The sequence below is a fragment of the Mus caroli genome, chromosome X (assembly GCF_900094665.2).
Source record: "Mus caroli chromosome X, CAROLI_EIJ_v1.1, whole genome shotgun sequence".
In the NCBI taxonomy this organism is placed as follows: domain Eukaryota; kingdom Metazoa; phylum Chordata; class Mammalia; order Rodentia; family Muridae; genus Mus; species Mus caroli.
The window spans coordinates 101,672,917-101,698,750 of record NC_034589.1 but is presented as its reverse complement, the minus strand read 5'-3'; the positions used below and the strand labels follow the sequence as shown (position 1 = coordinate 101,698,750).

Here is a 25,834-nt window from a genome sequence, read left to right as displayed (position 1 = left end):
GCATTTTTTGTGCTACAGTTAAGAGTTAAGTAGTTACTAGAAAGATCCTATTGCTGCAGAACTGTGAGTCACCTGGGTCTTTGAATAAAGCAACCTCAGTTTAGACCACTTCTCCTAAAATATCTTCCCACAAAAACTAGAGACCACAAGAAAAGTTCAGAGAATTTTTTTCACAAAACCAGAAGTCAGGGAAAGGATTACATGCCTCATAAAATGGAGCAAATTGTGCAAATTAACTGAGAAAGAAATAGAAAATCACTATTTGTTAATGCTTTTATTCGAATGGGCATGAAAATTGTGTCCTGCCTAGGATGAAGGAGTATTAAGTGTGAAAGCTGTTTACTACTGGGCCAACTGAGGAAGAAATAATTAACCACACTCCAAACTTTTAACTTTGTACTCAATAATGTCTAAAACTCAGAATAGATATTTGAGATGAGAAATGGCTAACCAAATTTCATACTGTGAGTTTACCTTTTAGCTTTTTGGTAGCTTCACAGCAGAAATAGTAGAATCTGTTAATGTTTGTCTTTTCATTTAGTGGCTATCGCTGCATATTTTGTTCATTTTTACCAAAACAGTGGCAAATAGGTTTTGAGGCTTGCTTCTTTGAAAGGGTTCTTGTTTTATTATTTATTGATTTATTTATTATTAGCCTTCACATAATGTTTCCTTATGCAATTGTCATATGTTTAGTTTTGGTTGTTTCTCTCTTCCCTCTCCTCCTCTCTCATCTCCCATTCTATGATAAATTTTCTATATTCTGTCTTTTACACACCTCCCTCAAAGCCTCATGGACCCCATCTGATTTTCTGGCCTCTATCCATACTTACCCCAACCTAAATATACATATTTAGCTATTAGAAGCTAGAAGCCAAGCACAGGACAACATAAGGTGTTTGTCTTTTGAGCCTTAACATATTAGAGTTCTAACTCTGTTTTAATTTAAAGTATTTGAATATTTTAAGTTGTCTTATAAGAACCTGCCTCCTCTTCAAATTTCCTGATCCATTGCCTATCCTAGCAATATGACTACATAGTTTAAATTACTTACTCTTTGACTTTCTACAAAAAAATAAAGTGTTAAGATTGGTAGGTTGGAGGACCCTTGAAACTAAAAATCGGCAAGCTGCAACTTCCAACTCTCAACAAGACCTGGATAATGGCAGCAGCAGTTTACAGGCCCTTGTGGACAAGGAAAATCTCACAAAGCCTCACCCCATGATGAAGAGCTATGGGCAATTCATTACTTCTGAGAGAGAGAATCAGAGAGATTAGTGCCCTCATTAGTTGTTTTCCCATACTAAATGCTCAACCCTAAAGATATATATGCATAAGCACCACTAAATGGACTAAGCAAAATATCAGTGTATTCATTTTCATATGTGAGAGTAATAATGAGTGAAAAGAAGGCATGAATTTGAAGGGGAATGGGGAAGACACAGGAGGAGCTGGAGGAAAAGAGGATGTTATAATTATAGTATTCATGTCTGAAAGTTTTCAAATAAATAATAAAAAAAGCTTTCAGAAACAATACAGACACATGAAGGGGGAATTTTTAAATTAACATTTTCCCTCTTGTTCAAAATATGGATGGTGATTGTTAAAACAAGAAACGACAAGTTGCTTTTGTTAGGGAAGTATTAATGGGAACAGGGACAGAGTAAGGAATTTAAAAACTCATGAAGGACTGAAGATCTTTTTTTCAGCAGTTGTCTTACTTAGGGGGTTTACTGCTGTGAACAGACACCATGACCCAGGCAACTCTTATAAAGGATAATATTTCATTGTTAGGGCTGGCTTACTGGTTCTGAGGAGCAATACATTATCATCATGAAGCATGGTAGCATCCAGGCAGGCATGGTGCTGGAGGAGCTGAGAGTTGTACATCTTTTTCAGAAGGCAACCAGAAGACAGCCTTCAGGTAGCTAGGAGGAGGGTCTCTCAAAGCCCACCCCAACAGTGACACACTTCCTCCAACAAGCCCACACACCTCCCTGAGCCAAGCATATTTAAACTGCCACACCAGTTAAGAGCACTTTGGTGCATGTTTTTACAGCCTTGTCTACAGAGTGAGTTCTATGATAGCCAAGATTACACAGAGAAACCCTATCTTAAAAGCCACCAAAAAAAAAAAAGAAGAAGAAAAGAAAAAGAAAAGAAAACTTGCTGCTCTTCCAAAAAACTCAGGTTCAATTTTTAGCACCCACATGATGATCACAACTCTTTGACTCTACTTCCTGGAGATCTGATATCTTCTTCTGGCCCCTGTAGGTACCAGACATAGAAGGGGTCATCCACAGGCAGGCATGCAGACAAAGCACTCATAAAAATTAAAGTTTTACAAAACTAAAAGCTATTAATATGATACAATGTGGATTTGATGACTGATAAGGGAGGGGAAAAGAAGAAGTTATCAAGAGTGACTCTTGGGTTCCAGCTTGGGCAAATGGTTAGATGGAGGTGTTGGCTTTTGTTTCAGTGTAAAAGTACCAACAATTTATCAGGCTCTTTGAAGGAAAATGTTAAACTTTTGATATGCTAAGTGATATATGCTACCTGATGTATTGACCTAATAAGAAATTAATTTTCTCAGGAATCTAAGAGGTAGATTTCTTCAGGAGACAACAGATATGGTAAGATTTAGTGCTAGAACTGTAGGCACATGTGGGAGAGAGAGTAAGCAGCAAGGACCACACCAGACTAACTAAACCAGTCTGGGAAATGCAATGGGATAGGAGAGAGGAGATGAACAATGTACAAGCGGCAAAGATCCAAAAGGAACAATTGGGGAAGATCAGGCCTAAAAGAGCAGAAGCAATCCATGTGAAGATGGGTTGACAGGTAAAATATATAAGAAAATTCAAAATTGCCTGTTGGACATGACAAGCAGAAAGACAGTAATGACTTTAGTTGATGCTTCATAACTGTAATTCTGCCACTGTTATGGATCATAATGCAAATATCTAACATATAAGATATCTGATATGCGACCTCTGTGAAATGTTCATTTGGCTCCCAAAAGGGTTGGTACCCACAGGTTGAGAACTACTACTTTAAAGTTTCCCGGTCACCTTATAGCACATCTGATGTATATATAACTAGGAGAGGTATTGCTCGTTTTTCCGGTTGTACTATGTCCAATTTTCTGAGGAACCACCAAACTGATTTCCAGAGAGGTTGTACCAGCTTGCAATCCCACCAGCAATGGAGGAGTGTTCCTCTTTCTCCACATCCTCACCAGCATCTGCTATCACCTGAATTTTTGATCTTAGCCATTTTTACTGATGTGAGGTGAGGTGGAATCTCAGCGTTGTTTTGATTTGCATTTCCCTGATGATTAAGGATGCTGAATATTTTTTTCAGGTGCTTCTCAGCCATTCGGTATTCCTCAGGTGAGAATTCTTTGTTTAGCTCTGTACCCCATTTTTAATAGGGTTATTTTATCTTTTGGAGTCTATCTTCCTGAGGTCTTTGTATATATTGGATATTACTCCCCTATCAGATTTAAGATTGGTAAAGATCCTTTCCCAATCTGGTGGTGGCCTTTTTGTCTTATTGACAGTGTCTTTTGCCTTACAGAAGCTTTGCAATTTTATGAGGTCCCATTTGTCAATTCTTGATTTTACAGCACAAGCCATTGCTGTTCTGTTCAGGAATTTTTCCCCTGTGCCCATCATTTCAAGGCTTTCCCCCACTTTCTCCTCTATAAGTTTCAGAGTCTTTGGTTTTATGTGGAGTTCCTTGATCCACTTAGACTTGTCTTGCTAAATATTTTAGCATTAATACCTGAGTATGTATTCAGCCATTAGTACTCAGAGGACATGAAAAATGGTTTATGTATTCTTGTTGTTGTTATTAAATCATGAGGTTTGCCTCCCATACTATTAGCTAATTATCTGTACTATCTGTAGCCCTTTTATATTCCTAAAATGCAATTTTATCATGTTGATATATAATAATTTACTCAATTATTCCTCTATGTTTGTATATCTAAATAATAGCTGTTTTGGTGATTTCTTTGTTTGTTTGCAGTACTAGAAATTAAACCTAGGGCCTTGCACATACTAGACAGGTACTCAGCAACTGAACTGTGTCTCTAGATCTAAACTCTTTTAATATTTGAAGTACCTTATTCTTGCATATAAATCTTTTTAGGATTGGTTTTAGCAATAAAAATGGGTGCATAAGAGTATGTTCAGTGTACTTTTATACATATTTCCAAGCTATTAGATATAAAAAGAGTTAAGAGACTCATCATAATATGGTGGTGGGTTATAATGTATTTCCTTAATCCATGTATTCTTCCATTCACTTCAGTGACCACATCATGGCTTCTTTGTAAACATAAAGATCAAATTTACTCAAATTTGACTGATGCTCTTGCTTTCTACTTCATTGAGAAATATGTGGTCCCAGTAGATAACGGCCTCAGTTGCCATAGACTGTCCTTCCTTCCTCTACAAATAGATGAACTGGCCATGGTTCTAAGAATTAAAAGGAGTCTGCTGCTCCTCTGTGCTGAGGCCTGTTCAACCAATCATCCTTACTCATGTAATAATCTGTTTAACATTATCAATTTTCTCCTGTGTGCTAAATCAATTGTATTACCACGTATTCAACCTTAAGTTTTTAAAAAGCTCTAATGCAAGAGTATTCTTGTTGTCGCTGTTGTTTTGCTTATTTGTTTGGGGTTTTATTTTATGTTATTTTATTGCCTCTTGATGCTCTGTCATTGTTTCTGTTGTTATCTAAGGGTTTTTGGGGGGGCCTTGGGAGTTCATTTATTTGATTTTGGTGCTCGGGAAACAACTGACCATTAAGTTCTAGGCCCAGTACCTTTCATGCTCCGCCCACTCTTTTATTATTTGCAAAACCCTTTGAAGAGCCAGTTATTTTTATTAACTATAATTCCACCTTCTTCCATTTTGGGGGTGTTTTGTTTTATTCTTTGTTTACAGTTAACATCTCTCCCCAAATGGAAACCAAAAATGGAAACCAATCATGTTTATACTGCTCATTCCAATCATCAGTTCTTAATCCACAGTTTATCAAAGCCACCAATAACATCTGTTAAGAGTTCCTTACCCCTTCCTTCAATCCCTTTTTTGATTTCACTTTTAGGAAATCACATTCACTACTTTTCAAGCTGTTGTTTCCTTTTGCATTTCTAGCCTAAGTTGACTCCAGAAGTGAGTTCACCTAGACTTCTAGCTTTATTTTCATGATGATGAATAAATCTAGCCTAGCCAGCATACCAAAACTGAAGATTCCTGTTTGCAACTGTTTATTGCTTCTACTCAGATCACCAAGGGGAAAACAATTACACTTGAAACAGAGCTCCTTATATGCCATCCTCCAGTACAGTGTTGCTGTGTGCCTGTAAGGCATTTTTGTGTCATTCATTTAAAACAAACAGCCTTAAAATAGCATTATGCTTAACTTTGTTTCATACATACAGCTGACCCTTCAAAAATCTTTTAAAAGCATTTCAAATCTTTAAAGGATACTTAGAATCTGGTCATTTCTTACCAAGTTCAGTGTACTTATTTATCTCCACCCAGGGCATCTTTATCTTTCATCACTTACTACAAATAATCTTCAAATTGCCCTCTTTGTTTTGACTCTGTTCCCAAAATGCTTTTGTTTTAGTTTAGTTTATTTTTTTTTCCTTTTCCCCTCAGTGTTAGGAATCAAGTCCATTGCTCCACAAGACAAGCACTCGGCCACTGAACCACTGAGCTACACCTCAGTCCCATAGCCAAAGGAAGGATTTGAAAGACAGAAGTAGTAACTTGTGTCAGTGTTCTGCTCAGAACTTTGTCTTCATCTCTTCTCTCCAAATAAAAATTCCAAGTTTTTTAAAATGTCTCCAAAGCCATATCTGATTGATTACTGGATTTCACTTCTGATTGACCATTTTGTAGACTTTCTTTAGTTGTGTTGAGCCCACCCACCCCTAGCTGGGTTTCTTCTCACTGGCATTTTTCTGCTTGCTACGCTAAATATCCAGGACTTGATTGCCATGCTTCCTTCCTCTCACTAAGATAGAAAAGCCTTTTTATATTTCATATGTTTCCTCACAGCTCACTACATTAAAAGTCCTTTTCAGGGTCTACAAATTCAAGAATCAGAATCCTAACTTTTCTTTATTATTTGAAATATTTTGTTTTAATTTTTGAGATTATAATTGCACTACTCTTCCCTTCTCATTTTTCAAGTCATCTCATATATCCCCTTACTCTCTTTCAGATTTATAGCCTTTCTTTTTTCACTGTCATATTATTTTGTTTCTCTCCCTGACACCTGCTACTACTCCCATCCCCTGACCCCGAAGCAGGGTCTCACTATATAGCCTTGGTAGGCCTTGAACTCAGAAATTGCCCTGCCTCCCTGCCTCTGCCTCCCAAGTGCTAGAATAAAGGCATATATTCTTTATATAAGGCAGGCCTTATATACCTGCCACCTTTACCATTTTCTAGTCATCTTACTTATTATCAGGCTGTGCTTAGATTGTACGTTCCGTAAAAACCCAGGGATTTCTTTGAGTTCACTGCTAAATTCCCAGTGCCTAAAATACTGCATTGTATTTGCTAGATGCTAGGCTCTCAGAGAGTGAGTGACTGGGTTGAGAGAAAGCCTTTTTAATATAAGGTATTATTTTCGACTTTAATTCTATATTCACGTGCAGGTGTTTCTTTTGTAGGAATTTTTAATCAGCTAAAATGAACAAACTGGCATAAAACCAACAAAATCCCTTGAATATATTACAGTAGGAAATGCTTCAGTCAAGGAGGCAATTATTGTTGGAAGGCAGTAGATGTATGCGTGAGTGAAAGGCAAACCTGTAGTATATGCCTGCAACCCCAACTATTCAGGAGGCTCAAGCTAAGCTTGCATGTATATCTGTATCCAGTAATTCAATATCCAGATATTTGTCTTAATGAAAACATTTGTAAAGTATGTAAAGTTACATATACTAGGAGAGTTATAAAATTGCTATTTATTTTATTGAAAAACTGGGATCTCCTTCTTGAATTTCTCTTACTTCCATACTACCTATTCTACTTTGTTGTGTTAGAACTGTCTGAACTGTTCATTTTATTTAATGTTTTTTCTGTAGATAAATTTGTTTTTCTTTTAATGTTATCCCTGATCCTGTGGATGATACCAGGAAAAGGCTGGATTCCTGTTACGTATAGCATTTTCATACAGTAGAAACATACAGAAACTGCTTAATATCTATGTAATAACTAGAATCACTTTATGTATGATTGGTAGTTTTTTAAATAATGATGTAGCTTTGTTTTAACTTCAGGTGATTTTTTTTTTCACACAAGAGAAAACAAGATAGAAAACAGTGTATTCTATGCACCTGCTTTTGCTATAAGCTATGTAATTTACATATAAAAATATGTTTAAATAGTAGGATAGTATATACTAAATTATACTGAAATTAGCATGGAAATTGTATCTAGGATCAATTTTTAACTTTTAGGGTTTTTTATTTATTTATTTATTTATTTATTTATTTATTTTTAGTCAAGGTCTCACTATGTAGCAGAAGAACTTCATATGTAGGTAAGGTGGGTCTCAAATTCAGAGTCAGATTGCCTCTGCCTCCTGATTGTGGAATTAAAAGTATGTGCCATGTGCAGCAAATTCTAATATCTTAAACTTTTAATACACATGCATTTTCTAATCATGAGATTAAAAAGAAAATAGGATTGTACATTATTCCTTTATTATTTTAATCATAATTAGCTATCCAAAAACTAATTAAAAGTTCTTATAAACTAGAGTTAATATGGTGTCATTTATGTTTTTACAATATGTGTACTTTTATTCCTTGTCTTCACTGGTATCTTGGTTTGTTATTTTTCTCCAACACTATTTTACTTGTTTAAAACAGGCCATTCAGAAGGGCAATACAGAAGTTGCAAGGATACATGCTGAAAATGCAATCCGTCAAAAAAACCAAGCAATCAATTTCTTGAGAATGAGTGCTAGGGTTGATGCTGTGGCAGCCAGAGTTCAAACTGCAGTAACAATGGGCAAGGTAAGAGCAAACATCTGTCAATCAAAGTAATACTGACAGAGTTTAAGGAGAAGAAGAAGATTTACATAAACCACAAGTCTGTGTCTTTTGCATGATATTATAGGATGTAAATAAAGGACGTCATAGAAAATTGGATTTAGTGAGGAAAATTATTTTGGCAGTGGACTTTTCAACCATTTTTATTAGCTGTTTACTAAGTAACATAAATAATATAAAATATTACCTATACCAAGATGCATAATGTCGTTTTACTGTGAAGGAAGTTATGGACAAGTTTCCTAAGTTGATATATTAACAGTGTACTTTAAAGATTAACAAGTTTACATGTTGCTAAACAGGTTTTGAATTTCACATAGGTGACAAAATCCATGGCAGGTGTGGTTAAATCTATGGATGCTACATTGAGGAGTATGAACCTTGAAAAGGTAAACTATAAAGAAGTACCATTCTCACATGATGTTCAGCTAAGGTCTTTTCAGAAAACATTTTTCTAACGACCATATCATTATAGATTTCTGCCTTAATGGACAAATTTGAACATCAGTTTGAAACATTGGATGTTCAGACACAGCAAATGGAAGATACAATGAGTAGCACTACGACCCTTACGACACCACAGGTAAGAGTAACAGCTTTACTTTCAGTGGTTTCTTAAAGCTGAATTGATCTGGCCATAGTGACACATGCTTGCTATCATAGGAGCTGAGGCAAGATTTCTAAGAGGTTGAGACCAGCCTGTGCCATGGAGTAAATTCCAGGCCAGCCTGGGTTGCATAGTGGGAACCACTGTCGAAGCACAAATCACCTACTTTTAAAATATAATGGTTTTATGAATATAAATCATCTCCTTACCTTGAGAAACATAGCCCAAGTGCAGGTGGTAAGCTTGCTACTGCTCTGCCCTCAGATAGTTAAGAATGTTTTAGAGGATAATGTTACCTAGCACCGAGTATGGTTTGGAATTCTGGTGATTCTATTAGATCACATATATAGAATCTAGAACCTGTTTCCACATGCTGGCTAATACTCTTATCTTAATAACAAAATTTAATAGGGGCATAATATTGGGTAACATGATATTTTGATACATAGATTGTTTAATCTTTAACTCAGTGCCCACATATATACTTAAACATTTGATATTTTTGCTCCAGTCTAGTCTAGAGTCTGCATATAACATACATACATCTCATACAATATTAATTGCCTTTTAATTACGAGTAATGCCTAGCACAATATAAGTGGTGTAGTTCACTTTCTGAATTGTTGAAATGCTAATAAGGTGAAAAGTCTTTAAATTATGGGCACAAGTTCTTCTCTGATTGTTTATGTTTTGCAAATGGCTAAGCCTACAGTTAAACCCACATAGGGTTCTGTGCCATAGATACATAATATAAGTATATTTTGTCTGTTAATATTTTTGTCAAAAGTCAATATAATACCAGATTTGTATTATTTTATAGAATAACTAAGCTAATTTAAATTTATTACATACAACCAAACTGGGTTATACTGGAGCTTTATAAGTTGGTTCACTCCCATGCAGTATTACATTACTCAGAGATGTGAGTCTGACTGGCAGCATTGTTCAGACAACTTCAGTATTAGACTTTAAAACTTAACATTCCCGAAAGAACAGAGACAGCTTGTCCTACCACTTTATAGTACTTGGAGCTAGGGAAGGAAGGGACCAGGAGCACACACTAGGCTGCCTGCATCAGCCCTTGAAGTACCACAGCTTAAATGTTCTAGGGCCGTCCCCTTCCACTGTCACTATCACCAGTGAGAAATGGTTTCCCTCAGTAAAGAAACTTATCAGACATTTACATTTGCACATCTGCCTCAGCCACTAAGAGCCCTAGAGAAGCACATCTGCAACCTTTAACCTCTGACCCTGAGGAGAAAGGTGATTTTAGCCCAGAATTATGAGGGAACTATAGACTAGAAAAGGTTGTTGGGGAAACAGGCCAAGACAGGGCCTGGTCAATTAATTATTATCAAGTTAAAGTGAAAGACAATAAACTGCTTTTCTTCAGGTTTTGTCCTCTCTTTGATGTTTTGCTATTTCCTTGTAGCTTAGAATATAAAATAATTTGTTAATATTTCTTTTGAATAAATATTTTCCCGTAAAAATAAAATAAAATAAAATAAAAGCTTAACATTCAAGTTGCTGTCTGAAATGGTGTAGCGCCCTCTTGTGACACAAAATATTTTTAAAGGATTGTTTTAAAAGTTTTGAAGGGCGAGTTTGTGTGTGTGTGTTTGTGTGTGTGTGTGTGTGTGTGTTGTTTGTTTTATTTTACAAAAGTTTTATTATTTTACTTTTGATTATGTGGGCGTGAGGGAAGTGTGTACTAGTGATAACATGTTCCTGTAGAGGACAGAGGCTTTAATATCCTTCAGGTTTTGGAGTTAAAGCCAATTGTGAGCCTCTAGACATGATTACTATAGCCCCTATTTTAATCGTTAAAAATAAGTTTCCCAAGCGAAACCAAACCCAAAAGCCATCCAACAACTAATACTACAAAACTATGAATTCATGTTTTCTTATTTTAGAACCAAGTGGATATGCTGCTTCAGGAAATGGCAGATGAAGCTGGGTAAGGTCCTTTCACTCAAATCCTTTTAAATAATCTGCATTTGACATTTAGAGATCTTACATGTTGATAATATGAAGTTAGAATTTTGCTCAGAGTTTCTGCCTAGTATATGTGAAGCCCTGGACTGAAAAAACATAAGTTCTTCTAAAAATTTGCTATGGAATGAAAAATTTGTCTTTAAACCCAGCTTGGAGTTTTGACATTTTATAGAGATACTGTTTCAAGGTCTTTTAACAGTTACCCCCCTTTTCTAAACACACACACACACACACAAATGTGAATTTTCAAACCATAATGGCAAGTACAATAAAGATTAAGGTCGCGGAGCTTACAGGTAAACAAACAACGGCCCTAGATCTACACATATGCTATCTCATTCACTGGGGTGATATGAACTTGGGGCAACTGCATTAAGTCTTTAAAAAACCCCATTGTGTAGTTGGATGAAATCCTTGGTACTTCAAGGTCCCCTGAATCAACTGAGCAAGGCTCATATGAGCTCACAAAGGGTGAAGCAACAAGCATAAGACCTACACAGTCTGTACCAGGTCCTGAGGATATATGTTACAGCTTTCAGCTTAGTATTGTTATAGGACTTTTGAGTATATAAAAAAGCGGGTCTCTGATACTTCTGCCTGATCTTGTGGCTCCTTTCCTTTTGCTGGGTTGCCTTGTCCAACCTCCATGTGATGGTTCATGCTTCACTTTAGTATAGATTATTTGGTTATATTTACTTTTTAAGCCTTAAAAACCGATTATTTTCTTTTTTAATTTTTATTAGGTATTTTCCTCATTTACATTTCCATTGCTATCCCAAAAGTCCCCGATACCCTCCCCCCTCCCCTACACACCCACTCCCAGTTCTTGGCTCTGGCATTCCCCTGTAATGAGGCATATAAAGTTTGTAAGACCAATGGGCCTCTCTTTCCACTGGTGGCCTGCTAGGCCATCTTCTGATTCATATGCAGCTAGAGACAAGAGCTCTGGGGGGTACTGGGTAGTTCATATTGTTGCTCCACCTATAGGGTTGCAGACCCCTTTAGCTCCTTGGGTACTTTCTCTAGCTCTTCCATTGGGGCCCTGTGATTCATTCATCCAATAGTTGACTGTGAGCATCCACTTCTGTGTTTACTAGGCCCCGGCATAGCCTCACAACAGACAGGTATATCTGGGTCCTTTCAGAAAAATCTTGCTAGTGTAATCAATGGTGTCAGCCTTTGGAGGCTGACTATGGGATGGATCCCCCTTATGGCAGTCTCTAGATGGTTCATCCTTTCATCTCAGCTCCAAACTTTGTCTCTGTAACTCCTTCCATGTGTCTGTTGTCCCCAATTCTAAGAAGGGGCAAAGTATCCACTCTTTGGTCTTCATTCTTCTTGAGTTTCATGTGCTTTGTATCTTGTATCTTGGGTATTCTAAGTTTCTGGGCTAATATCCACTTATCAGTGAGTACATATCATGTGAGTTCTTTTGTGATTGGGTTACCTCAACAGGATGATGCCATTCAGGTCCAACCATTTGCCTAGGAATTTCATAAATTCATTCTTTTTAATAGCTGAGTAGTACTCCATTGTGTAAATGTACCACATTTTCTGTATCCATTCCTCTGTTGAGGGGCATCTGGGTTCTTTCCAGCTTCTGGCTATTATAAATAAGGCTGCTATGAACATAGTGGAGCATGTGTCTTTCTTACCAGTTGGAACATCTTCTGGATATATGGCCAGGAGAGGAATTGTGGGATCCTCCAGTAGTACTATGTCCAATTTTCTGAGGAACTGCCAGACTGATTTCCAGAGTGGTTGTACAAGCTTGCAATCCCACCAGCAATGGAGGAGTGTTCCTCTTTCTCCACATCCTCACCAGCATCTGCTGTCACCTGAATTTTTGATCTTAGCCATTCTGACTGGTGTGAGATGGAATCTCAGGGCTATTTTGATTTGCATTTCCCTGATGATTAAGGATGCTGAACATTTTTTCAGGTGCTTCCCAGCCATTCAGTATTCCTCAAGTGAGAATTCTTTGTTTAGCTCTGAGCCCCATTTTTAATGGGGTTATCTGATTTTCTGGAGCCCACCTTCTTCAGTTCTTTATATATATTAGATATTAGTCCCCTATCTGATTTAGGATAGGTAAAGATCCTTTCCCAGTCTGTTGGTGGCCTTTTTGTCTTATTGCGGGTGTCCTTTCCTTACAGAAGCTTTGCAATTTTATGAGGTCCCATTTGTCAATTCTAGATCTTACAGCACAAGCCATTGCTGTTCTATTCAGGAATTTTTCCCCTGTGCCCATATCTTCGAGACTTTTCCCCACTTTCTCCTCTATAAGTTTCACTGTCTCTGGTTTTATGTTGAGTTCCTTGATCCATTTAGATTTGACCTTAGTACAAGGAGATAGGAATGGATCAATTTGCATTCTTCTACATGTTAACCGCCAGTTGTGCCAGCATCACTTGTTGAAAATGCTGTCTTTTTTCCACTGGATGGTTTTAGCTCCCTTGTCAAAGATCAAGTGACCATATGTGTGTGGGTTCATTTCTGGGTCTTCAATTCTATTCCATTGGTCTACGTGTCTGTCACTATACCAGTACAATGCAGTTTTTATCACAATTGCTCTCTAGTAAAGCTTTAGATCAGGCATGGTGATTCCACCAGAGGTTCTTTTATCCTTGAGAAGAGTTTTTGCTATCCTAGGTTTTTTGTTATTCCAGATGAATTTGCAAATTGCTCTTTCTAATTCGTTGAAGAATTGAGTTGGAATTTTGATGGGGATTGCCTTGAATCTGTAGAATGCTTTTGGCAAGATAGCAATTTTTACTATATTGATCCTGCCAATTCATGAGCATTGGAGATCTTTCCATCTTCTGAGATCTTCTTTAATTTCTTTCTTCAGAGACTTGAAGTTCTTTTCATACAGATCTTTCACTTCCTTAGAGTCACACCAAAGTATTTTATATTATTTGTGACTATTGAGAAGGGTGTTGTATCCCTAATTTCTTTCTTAGCCTGTTTATTCTTTGTATAGAGAAAGGCCATTGACTTGTTTGAGTTGATTTTATATCCAGCCACTTCACTAAAGCTGTTTATCAGGTTTAGGAGTTCTCTGGTGGAATTTTTTAGGGTCACTTATATATACTGGCGATTATTTTCTAATGAGAGACAGAAAGGGGGAGAAAAGGTGGGGATGAACTCAGAGGGAAAACCATAATCAAGATATACTGTATGAGCTGGGCATGGCACATGCCTTTAATAACAGTACTCAGGAGGCAAAGGCAGGCGGATTTCTGAGTTTGAGGCCAGCCTGGTCTACAAAGTGAGTTCCAGGACAGCCAGCGTTATACAGAGAAACTCTGTCTCGAAAACCAAAAAAAAAAAAAAGAGGGGCTGAGATGGCTCAGCAGGTTAAGAGCACTGACTGCTCTTCCAAAGGTCCTGAGTTCAAATCCCAGCAACCACATGGTGGCTCACAATTATCTGTAGCGAAATCTGACGCCCTCTTCTGGTGTGTCTGAAGACAACTACAGTGTACATACATATAATAAATAAACAAATTAAAAAAAAAGATATACTGTATGAAAGAGGAATCTATTTTCAATAAATGGAAAATTATGCTTTGGATTTAAAAATAATGAAACTAAATAAAAAATAAATAGAATGGAAAAATCTAAAAATTTTTTTAATCAAAAAAGAGAAATTATTGGTTCTACTAAGAGAATTCTGGAATATAACACTAAACTAATCTGGATCCTAAAGCTTCTTTAGCTCAAGGAAAATACTTAAAAATCATCAGTCACATATTCAAAATAATTTTGAAGACATTCAAGTTCCATTTACAGGTAAACATGGTTTTATTTTTACTTAAAATAAAAGGTTATAATGCTCAAGTTTGCAGTGCCTATATGATTATTATAAAATGTCTATATATATATAACATTCTTTGATTCTGATTATTTTTAATTTTGTCTTTATTTAGCCTCGATCTCAATATGGAACTACCACAGGGTCAGACAGGGTCTGTTGGTGCAAGTGTTGCTTCTACAGAGCAGGTAGAGATCGAATTTTATTTTAATTCATGTGCCTGATTTATATTTAAATTAAAATTTAGGAAATGTAGATTTATATGCAACATATGTATTTGCATACAAGAAAACATATTCACGTTTTTATGAAGAGTATTTTTCTACCATGATACATCATTATAAATAAAGAAAATATGAGAATCCATTAGCTCTGTAATGGTGGGCATTTTCAATTTGCATGCACATTTCATTTCTTACATTGTTTTGCTAACCTTCATACTGCTCTAAGTTCAGTTTCTTTTGAGATATTTAAAAAACTAATTGCCTAACATTTATATATATTTCATAAGCCTTTAAATTGTATTTACAATGGAAGGAGATTAAAATTTTGTGGCTAATATTTGTTACAGCCTTTGATAATTTGTAAATTTGGCTTCCTCTAGGATGAACTGTCACAGAGGCTTGCTCGTCTTCGTGATCAAGTGTAACTTAAATAACTGGTGCTTCTGTTCCTCCACATATTTCTGAGCCATCATTTGTGTGTGTGTCTATAGATAAGGTGTATTCTAGTTACAAAAACATCATACATGACAGGATGTTTGGACATCATTTCTATAAGATGCTTTCTTTTGCCTTGTGTATTTCACAGTGCATTGAGAAATTCCAAGGAATTTCCACATTGGCAGATTTTATAGTTCTATATATTGTGTGTAAAAGTGTGAGGGACGTATTTTTCTAGATGTCTTTGGCAAAGCTAGCATTAGTTTTCTGTATATTATACATCTTCCGCAAATATTAGAGCAAACATCTAGCACCAAAGTAATGCTAAGTAAAGTAATTTTGTCAGAATAATGTATAGAATAAAGTCTTTCTTTTTACTTATTGAAAGTAACTTTCAATTATTGTCTGTGATGAAATTTGATTTTGTAAAAATAAAAACAGGAAAGCATGTTCATTTAATATGTTCACATAACCCAGACCATCTTATTTTAAGTATCACAAGATAGACTATACAATTTCCATGGGATTTTTGAAAATTATTTTTATTTTGTATGTATGGTTGTTTTGCCTGCATGTTTAATTGTGTACTTACTTGTGTGTCTGGTGCCCACAGAGGCCAGAAGAGGACATTGGATTCCCCAGGAACTAGAACTATAGACAATTGGGAGCCAACATGTGGATACTAGGATTCAAACCCATCTCTTCTACAAGACAGCCAGTGCTCTTAACTCCTGAGCCATGTGTCTAGCCTCTGTTTTGTTTTGTTGTTGTTGTTGTTGTTTTGCTTGTTTATTTTAGAGACAGGGCAGAAATATATAGCCCAGAGTACCCTGAAACTCAGGAGCCTCCAGCCTTTGTCTCTAAGTATATACCACCATATCCAGCTCATTTTCTATGATTTGGGGGTGGGGGTTGTTATGCACATTAGTTATTTTTTCTGTTTCTATGATAAATAACCTTGCTCAAAAGTGACTTATGGAAGAAAGAAAGTATTTTGGTTTATGGTTCCAGGGAAATGAGGGCTCCATCATGGTGGGGAGGTGTGGCAGCAAGAGCAGGAAGCTGAGCTGGTACATGTTTAATGACACACACAAAGCAGAAAGAACAGGCTGCCAGTGTGACAGACCTAGAAGCTCTCAAAGCCAGTGACATACTTCGTTTAGTAAGGTTGCATATCTCCATACCTTCTCCATAAGGCACCACCAACTGGAAAACAATTATTCAACTACATGAGTCTATGGAAAAATTTCTCGTTCAGACCACAACATTCCTCTCCCTGGCTTCCATAGACTTATGGCCATTTCATAATGCAAAATGTATTTACTCTGATGCTAAAGGTGTCCATGGTCTTTCTCACTCTCAATACTATTTGAAATTCCAGCATATCTTGTGAGACTCAAGACAATCTCTAGCCACTGATAAAATCTAAAAGCAAATAATATACTTCCAACATACGATGGCACAGGTTACACATTATCATTTTAGAAGGGAGGAATGGGGACATGATAAGGAAATACTGGACTACAGAGAGACTGAAAGCTCACAAGACATACATATAAACAAATCCTGTAGCTCTGTGTGGGATGTCTGGGACTGCTTTCCGAGGGCTTGGATGGCTTAATTCCTCCAGCTTTGCTGCCTGATTTAATAGCTCACTCTCTAGTACCATCTTCTACATTAGTTACTTCTCTGTTGCTGTGATTAAGCACCATGACCAGAAGCAATTTATAAAATAGAAGAGTTTATTTTGGCTTACAGTTCCAGAGGGATAAGAAAGTGTGCACCATGGCAGGGAGGCATGGTAGCAGGATGAGGAAGCCGAGAGATCATGCTGTCCATCGTACTCATGACTCAGAAAGAGCCAGCTGGAAGTGTGGCAAGACAGTACACTCTCAATGACTGTTGCTGGTGAAATAATTCCTCCAACAGAGTTTGTACAATGACCTGTACCATAACCTTCCCACCTGGTAAACAAAGTTTCAAATATGTGAGCCTATAGGAGACTCATTCATGTCAGAACATTATGTAAAGAGAAACAATAAATATTTACTCGGTTTTCATCCACTGTAAAGTTTAAATCATTATAGTTTTTAGCCAGTAATTTAATGATGACTGTTCATTAATTTTTAAGACCTTTTAATGGACAATTTATTATATAACTAGGAAAATTCTGCAACATTAATCCAAAGTTTATATTGGGATACCCTAGATATCCATAGAAGAGATTTGATGGACAATAGTATTTATGACATAAAGAATGTGTTCTCTGTTGGTATGAATTAAATAGTTTCTGTTCTTTTAACTTGAATAAAAATTGTTAGATTTATTACTACCACTTAGCTCCACTCCTAGCTGTTCATTCTTTTATGTTGCAACCATGTCAGACTTACCTTTTAAAATATTAATATCAGTGCTGTAAAGTTAAGAGCTCATACTACCATTTCAAGAGGACCTGCCTTTGTGTCTCAGCAGCACATCAGTTACTTCACAACATCCTGTAAATCTGCCTCCTGGGGATTCAGTGACCTTTCCTGGTTCCCACAGGGTACCTGAACTCATGTGTATAGATGCACACGGACACACACATAATTTTAAAATAAAGATATACTGGACATGGTCACACATACCTTTAATGTCAGCACTCAGGAGACTGAGGCTGTGAGTTCCAGGCTAGCTGAAGATACACTATGAGACCACATCTCAAAAAATATTTGTAACACATTGATGAGGCAGGTAAGATAGTTGAGTAGATATAAGCCCTTGCCACCAAGCCTGGCAACCTGAGTTCAGTTCCTGTGACCCGCATGGTAGATGTAAAGATCAAGCTCCTGCAAATTGTCCTCTGACCTCCACACACATTCCATTGCATGCACACAAGTTTTAAAATTAGAAACTACATTAATGGACGCTAAGTTTTATTTTTTCCCTTCATTTGTTCATTCTTTTATCAATGTAATGAAAATGTACCTCTTAGACTTTATTCCTAAACCAATAACCTAAGCATGTGATGGTATCATTTGGTTGAACATATATATCAGATACTTAAAACATCTTGTTGCACCTTCCCCTGTTGGATAAAAAGGCTGATGATAATTCTCCATTTCTTCACGTGTCTTAATGCTTAAAGCCATCTGGTTGCCTGTGAACCATTTTATGTACCGTTATGGACTAGGCTATTTTACCTGGTTAATTGATTGCTTACAAATGCCACTTGGAGAAGAAGAAATGAGTAACTCTGAGAAGAGATGTGGATTTTAGGAAATTCTCAGGAAGGAGCGTCTGTAGTATTGGGAGAAAGCAAAATGAAATGATAGACTGACAGAAGTAAGCTTGCCAGCTTCCTATGGATTAATAATAATGTTTGTTGCTAATGATTTTGAGATAAACTGAAAAAGAGTCCCATTTAAAAATTCTAATAGGACCTAGAGAGTTGGCTCAGAGTTAAGAGTACTGTACGTTCTTGCAGAGGACTCGGGTTCAGTTTCCAACACCCACATGGTGGCTCATAACTATCCAACCCCCCTTTTTAATGTCTATGGGTTTTTGTGCACATATGGTGCATGACATGTGCACTCAGACATGCATGAATAAATATTTTTCGAAGTTATAATAACTCATACTATTTTTTCATGGGATGATTTCATAGTGTATTTTTTCACAATCATAATCATTATTTGGCTATTCATTTCTCTAATACTAATTGAGAGTGTACTTGCTATGTGCTATGGCAATTTGGTTTTTGAGATTGAAGGGAGGCAGGGCAAGAAATTCTTATTTAACTGCAATTGAAGATACTAAGTGATCTCTACAAGATCAGGCCCAACTCACCTGTGGAGCTGAACTCTAGGATTTTGACTACTTTCTCTGTTGCATAGAATAATAGCATTCACTATTCACATTGCCACCTACAAACTAAATTATCTACTTCCAAAAATGGAGAGCATATGAGGAATGGTCGACTCCCTGCATTGTCATGTGTATTGAAAACAAAGTTATTTACTGTCTACTGTTGTGATAAATGTTATTTGGGGGTTTCTACCCACCTTAGATCATTTAGTTCCCAAATAAAAGGTTACAAATCTTTATATTTGTAATAAGCTTTATGTAGTACTAGAGCTGGGCAGATATCAACCCTCTGTGCTATTTGGTCTACTTCACCATCAGTAATACTGAGACATCACTTGCTCTGTTCTGCCTGGCCCACTCCTACTCCCAACAGACTGGCCCTCAGGGCTATGCATCCTTGATTTACCCCCTTGGTGCCTTCTTCCTCCTCTCTACAGAAGCCCTGCCTACCATTCTTTTGCCCTGCTACGGGCATTTTTAAATTAAAGTAGCACGGTTTGCACAACAAAAACTGGTATTTGTGAAAATTCACTTCAGGCAAATAGATCTTGGGATACAGAATTTAGCATTACAATACATAGCAACAGACCAATCCTCAACAATTTACTGTATTTCTGATTTTCCACTATTTGGTATTCCTTGGAGATACCTTTCATGAAAATTTCTTGAAATACATACACTATGAATTGTATCACCAAATCCTTCAGTATGACCTTATCTAATTCAGTAACTCAAATGCCTCATTCTACCAAAATATTTAAAATATAACAAGCCCAAGTAAATTTTGAATGGAGAAGAGATTCACATGGATAAAGTTGGGGTGGAATTGGGAGTCTAAGGCTGAGTATTGTGAAAGGAGTGCTTGACATGGACTTTGGAAAGACATGGGAAGAATCTGCTGTAGAAAAATTTTGTCAGTCTCTTTGGTACATAGAGTCTGCTTTAGCCCTCATAGATGTGATTACTTCAACATTTGTCAAGGTTCAGCACAATCTGCCTGCCCTTAGTTCATTTGTTTTATCTTCATCACCCACACTTGAAAACATCTTAATGTCTATGTTTTTCTTGTGAGAGAATTAGATCTCAACTATCTTAATATGTCTGACAAGCCTTAGTGTACATTTACACCTGAATTTGACATGTAAGTAGCATCTTTGTCAAACTGGAGAGAATGTAAATGATGGATATGTCAGTGCTCAATAAACAGTTCTAGAATGATTATTTGAAATTGACTGTACTCTGTAACTAAGTCCCATTTAGATCAGCTTTTGATAGGTTTCAGAGGGGAACCTGAAACATAGAGCTAATGAATTCAGTGTCTTTGCAAGTATACTGCTCCAAATGGCAGTATCAGTATTACACATGAAACTTGCCATGAAAGCATATTATTACTAAGCCAAGTATAGTAGTGGTAAATATATGTAATCCCATTGCTCAGGAAGCTGAAGAAAAGAGAAGAGAGAGAAAAGAGAAGACAGGAGAGGAGAGGAGGGATGGAGGAAGCAGAGGAGAGGAGAAGGGATAGGAGAAGGAGAAAGAAGGAAAGAAGTAAGGGGAGAGAAGACAGGCAGAGAATAGTTGTGGCAGTGTATTTGTTGACTATAGGCATTGGCCTCCTACCATTACTAGACAAAGAGAAGAGAAAAAAAAACTGCCTCATTAAAGATCTGGTATATGAGTGGAGAAAGACAGTCTTTTAAAAACCCTATAGACTATTTTGCTGTGTTGGTACATTCTAAAGTTTGAGAATCAGTGCCTTAATAAGACTTAGTTTACTAAATGGCTTTACAGTGATGGGAGTTGAATTCAGTGTCCTAGATCCACTGGACAAGTTCCCTACCACTGAGCTACATCCCCAGCTCTATTTTCATTTTTAATAGGGACTATATTTAGGATTTTGTAAATTCCCAGTGTTGCTTAGAATATGTGGAAAAGTACAAAGGACATCTTAGTCATAAATATGTTCATGATTTTCCATCATGAATAAACTTGAGGCCATTAATCCTAGCATTCTGAAGGCAGAGGCAAATGTATCTCTATGAGTTCGAGGCTGGCTTGGTCTAGATAGTGAGTTGCAGGACAACTAAGACTACATAGTATGACTTCATCTCAAACAAATAAAAGAATAGGTAGTTTTAAATTTAATTGTATTTATTTCTCAAAAGTCTAGGTTATACACAACACCAGTTCTTGCTAAATTTTCTGGAAGTTAAACACTTTGCTAATCTCTTAGAAGCCCTACAGTGATTTCATGGTCAGTCAGGGCTGAGAACATTTGTTCTGAACCTTAGCTACATATTTCATTTGGGAAAATTAAAATCCCCCCTTGCTCTTTGTGTGTGTGTGTGTGTGTGTGTGTGTGTGTGTGTGTGTGCCTAAAATCCCAAGCACAGCATGCTGAGTCTGTATACGTACTTGTATGGATTCAGGACTGACCACTTGGTATTGCTCTTCCCTAAGGAAGACAGTTGTCCTGCTCTCAGCATTCCTTAGTTGCCCATGGTTCTTTGTGTAAGCTAACAACAATTAATGGGAAAGGGGGCCATGAATTTGAAAGAGAGCAAGGAGGGCTAGGTATATGTGAGTGTTTGGAAGAAGAAGAAAGGATGTTATTTATAACCTATAAAAGAACTTAAAATAAAATCCTGAATCAAAAATATACCACTTAAATATAATTCTCTAGGATCACACCTTTTAAATGTTCACTCTTAACATATAGCGATAATAAACCTCTGCTCCGGATACTACTTTTCTACCTCTTGCATTTCAGAGAGTAGAACCTATGGCGATGAGTCCAGCTCTGGGTTTTAGGAAACTAGTAGAGATGGAGATGCCAGAAGACAAGTTTATAATTTATGTTTACAGTCTTGCCAGGTATCTGCCTGCCCAAAGTATGTATGATTATTAACTTAATATGCTTCTTGTATCCTTAACTTCTATTCCCAAAGGCAATACTGCATTCACCTTTGCCATATCTGACAATTTTCATTTGCAGTACTTTAAAACCATTTGTTTATTGTCATTTTCATTATAGCAAGTGTGCTGAATGGTTTTCTGTCAACTTGACACAAGCTAAAGTCATCTGAGAGAAGGGAACCTCAATTTTAAAAATGCTTCCATACTTGTAGGCAGACCTGTAACTCATTTTCTTAGTTACTGGTTGTTGGAGGAGGGCCCAGCCCATTATGGTCCCATAAGAAAGCAGACTGGGCAAGTCATGAGGAGCAAGCCAATAAGCAGCATCCCTCCATGGCCTCTGAATTAGCTCCTGGCCCCAGGTTCCTGCACTGTTTGAGTTGCTGTCCTGACTTCTTTTAGTGATGAACAGTGATACAAAAGTGTAAGCCAAAGAAACCCTTTCCTCCTTAATTTGCTTTTTGGTCATGGTGTTTCATCACAGCAATAGAAACCCTAATTAAGACAACAGGCCAGTAAGTTAATTTCTTTCTGCCTCAACATCTTCGTCATTACTGTAAAATGTAAATTATTATGTGACCCAGTAGAAAAGTTCTAAAAGGAACACTTTAAGGACATATTTTCAGTGAGCATTGAGACATCAAAGCATTAATTGATCAGAGTCAGTCTCTGGACCTCAATTTTCTTTGCCTGTCAACTCAAAACAAAGATACTCACTCTGCTGTCTATGAATAATATTTTTAGAATCAAATAATATAACACTTTAAAGTGGGAACTAACCCTATTATTAAAAGAGGTTGTGAAGTCTTATTCTCCTGTAGAGATAAAGAGTCAGTGTCAGAAATCAAGGCATTCCTAGAATTATTGAATCCTTGGGCTAGAAATAGGTCTTTAGCTGCCATTTATATAACATCTGCATTGTTTATACAGTACAAATGAAAGTTATAAAAAAAATTACAAACCAGAGAATAGTGACATAGCTAAGCAGTAATTTGAAGATAACAACTTATCTTGGATCCCAGGCTTTTGCTACCATTTCACATTCTGTCCCCTTCTTTGTCCCTGTCTTCTCCATTATCTGAGCTCTTTGTGTCCCACACTGTAAACAATGTGCTTGATTTGGCATGAGCCATTAAACAGCAGGACTGCTTTTTAGAAGACGTGGAGTTCATGTGATTTAAGATTTCCCTTTGTGCTATACAGATCGCGTGTATCAGAAGTAAGGGGATCCTGGACCAAGAAGTAAGTGGGGACATATTTCTTACACTTTGTGCTTAGGGACTTTTTTCATTTAATTCAAACTGCTATTGATTTTCGAACACCAAACAAAATTCACATCTCAGAGCAAGACTTACTTCGATTACTTAGCTTCCTGATACAGTAAAATTGCATGTGTGTGTGTGTGTGTGTGTCCTTGTTTAAACAATTGTTTACAGGAGTCCAAGCTTGGGGATTAAAAACCAGGGGTGGGCAATGAAGTGGTGCAGCAGGTAAAGAGCACTTATAGTGCAAGAGTGATGACCTGAATTTGATCCTTAAAACCCACACAAGGGACGGAAAGAACTGACAGCTCAAGAGTTGTCACCTCTATGAACACGCACACACACACACACACACACACACACACATCTTGATGCTAAAAAGAATGTAATTAGGAAAATAGACTAAAGCAGGGAAGGTGCATTTAGTCTTTAAATGAAGGCAAGCATTACAGCAAAGGAGCAGATAAAATAACTGTCCTTAGAGAGGTTGTGTGTGGACATTAGGTTCTAGAAATACCTTATCTTCGAGGGTCACCACTTTATCTCACACATGAAATTAATAGTTTCTCCAGCATAAAAAAAAATCCACCTACATCTTTCACCCTGCCCTACATACTCAAAATTGAAATGCAATTGATAAATAGTTGAAGAGTCAACAACCATCAAGATTTCTTTTAAGACATATCATGGGAAACCTTAATTTGCCCTTGAACAATGTTATACATTAGTTCCAGCCTGTTACAAAAGACTGAGACGAATTGATATGACCTGACGTTGATAAAAATCCACCACAGTTGAACACTAACTTTTCCTTCAAACATTTAACAAGGAATTACTTTGAACATCCCAAAAGACCTTCTGCAAGCATCCTTTGTTTCCATGATTAAATGTTAATGTCCTCTCTCATTTCAATTGTTCCGACAGCAAATACTAATATTTATTATATTATTGTCATAAGGCTAAATTATTTAGTAACTCAAAGGCATTATAAAATGCTGCTATAAATTTTGTTTCAAAGTTAGAACATATTGCTTTCTGTCTCCCCTGGATCCTCTGACCTTAAATTTTTCGGTCTTTAAATTCTACACTGCTGTTTTAAGTGTTTTTGCATGCAAAGAGCCACTTAGCTGAAATATAATGAATAATGTGACCACATGGCATCAGTGGGAGGCACAACTGGCCTGTAAGATCCTGCTGATTAAATTGTCAGAAAATTTGTGACCTGCTTGAATTTAAGTAACTTGTAATTGGCCATGCAGAGAACACATGCAAGAATATATTGACACTTTAAAATTTAATTTGTTTTCAGTAAATTGTTAGAACTTGGTCAGCCTTACCAACTGCCTACTTTCAAAACTGTCCTCTTATTTATTGATATATTAAGTGACTAGTGTCAAGACAGCACTTCTGATCCACTTTTAAGCATTGTTGTAAGCTATTAAGCACTCCAGTTTTTATTGGAATAATGGTATTAACGTGTTCCTATTTCCATAATTTTAGAGATTAAGATATTTACTATTGTTTATATTTTATATCTTACTTTTCTTTATCCAACCATGGCAGACTCCCTTTTACTTGGGACATTTAGACTCTTCTTCCTTGGTGTGATTAATGTCAATAAGCAAGTGGCCAATTTTGAAAACACACAATATATTTACCATTAAATTGATCCTTTTGTTTTCCATTTGTTTTGATTTTGGTTTGCGTTCATTTGGATTAATCAAGCATTTTTTTTTTTTTTTGCAATGATGTTTCAGCTACTTTGTTGACTGGTTAGCTATAATTAGTTAGGATCTCCCTGAAATATATTTCACTTCATGTATAGTGTAACTTCCCTTTCTCCTTCCAGCTTGCATTTTTTCCTTTCTTATAAGCATACTATGTTTTAATTATTTTCTAAGTGTTCTACCATATTTTAAGGAGATTTAAACAATTTTAATGATAATTGTTGTAACTGTAGATTTTGTGTATATGCTCTCACATGTGTGCATATATCACCTTAGTGTGACTAGCATTATTAATGTTTTATATTTGTGGTTATATTCAGATTTTCTTTGGGTACTATTTTCCTTCCACTTCAAGTACTTCCTTTAGCATTGCTAATAACATCAATTTTCTAATGGGAGGTGTTTCTGTTTTTCATGGCTTAAGTATGCCATTTTTAATTTTGAGAAATATTGTCAGTTGGCACATTAAAGATTGACAGTGTGTTTTTTTTTTCACACCAAAGGTTTTACTACGATGTGACCCCTTTTGTGTATTGCTTCTGAGGAAAAGCATTGCTATCTTAACCTTTTGCTTCTGTAGACTTTTTACACCTCTGTGTGATTTTAAAATTTATATTCTTTGTCACGTATGTTTAATATTCAACATTATTTTTAATGTTTCCTGAGGTTTGGTTTCTTGAACTTCTTACATGAATTTCTAAGTTTTTAATTTCATCAGATTTAGAAATTTTTCTAGCCATTATGGCTCACCATATACAGGAGAGAGTTCTGAAGATGAGTGTCTCACATCCACAACCAGTCTCTACCCACATAAAGACAACAACAACAAAACACATTCTGCTCCCAGCTTTCCTAGGTTACCTATAGTTACTTGTGTAGGATTGAGGCTTCATGGACATTTCCTCATC

The 25,834-nt window shown here is 36.6% G+C and overlaps 2 protein-coding genes across 2 annotated transcripts in view; one reads left to right on the top strand and one right to left on the bottom strand.

Annotated features, from left to right (window-relative positions):
- Tent5d (terminal nucleotidyltransferase 5D) overlaps positions 1-9,030 on the bottom strand; it is an 80,848-nt gene extending 71,818 nt beyond the window's left edge. The window contains exon 1 of the mRNA XM_021153322.2: positions 8,912-9,030. The gene's annotated coding sequence lies outside the window, so the exon portion shown is untranslated. The remainder of the gene's footprint in view (positions 1-8,911) is intronic.
- Positions 1-20,249, top strand: part of LOC110286749 (charged multivesicular body protein 1b-2) — a 34,690-nt gene extending 14,441 nt beyond the window's left edge. Inside the window, exons 3-8 of the mRNA XM_021153325.2 lie at positions 7,913-8,059; positions 8,416-8,484; positions 8,571-8,678; positions 10,616-10,659; positions 14,629-14,701; positions 15,118-20,249. Coding sequence (XP_021008984.1) covers positions 7,913-8,059; positions 8,416-8,484; positions 8,571-8,678; positions 10,616-10,659; positions 14,629-14,701; positions 15,118-15,162 — 486 coding nt within the window. The 3' untranslated portion in view covers positions 15,163-20,249. The remainder of the gene's footprint in view (positions 1-7,912; positions 8,060-8,415; positions 8,485-8,570; positions 8,679-10,615; positions 10,660-14,628; positions 14,702-15,117) is intronic.
- Positions 20,250-25,834: the final 5,585 nt, after the last annotated feature.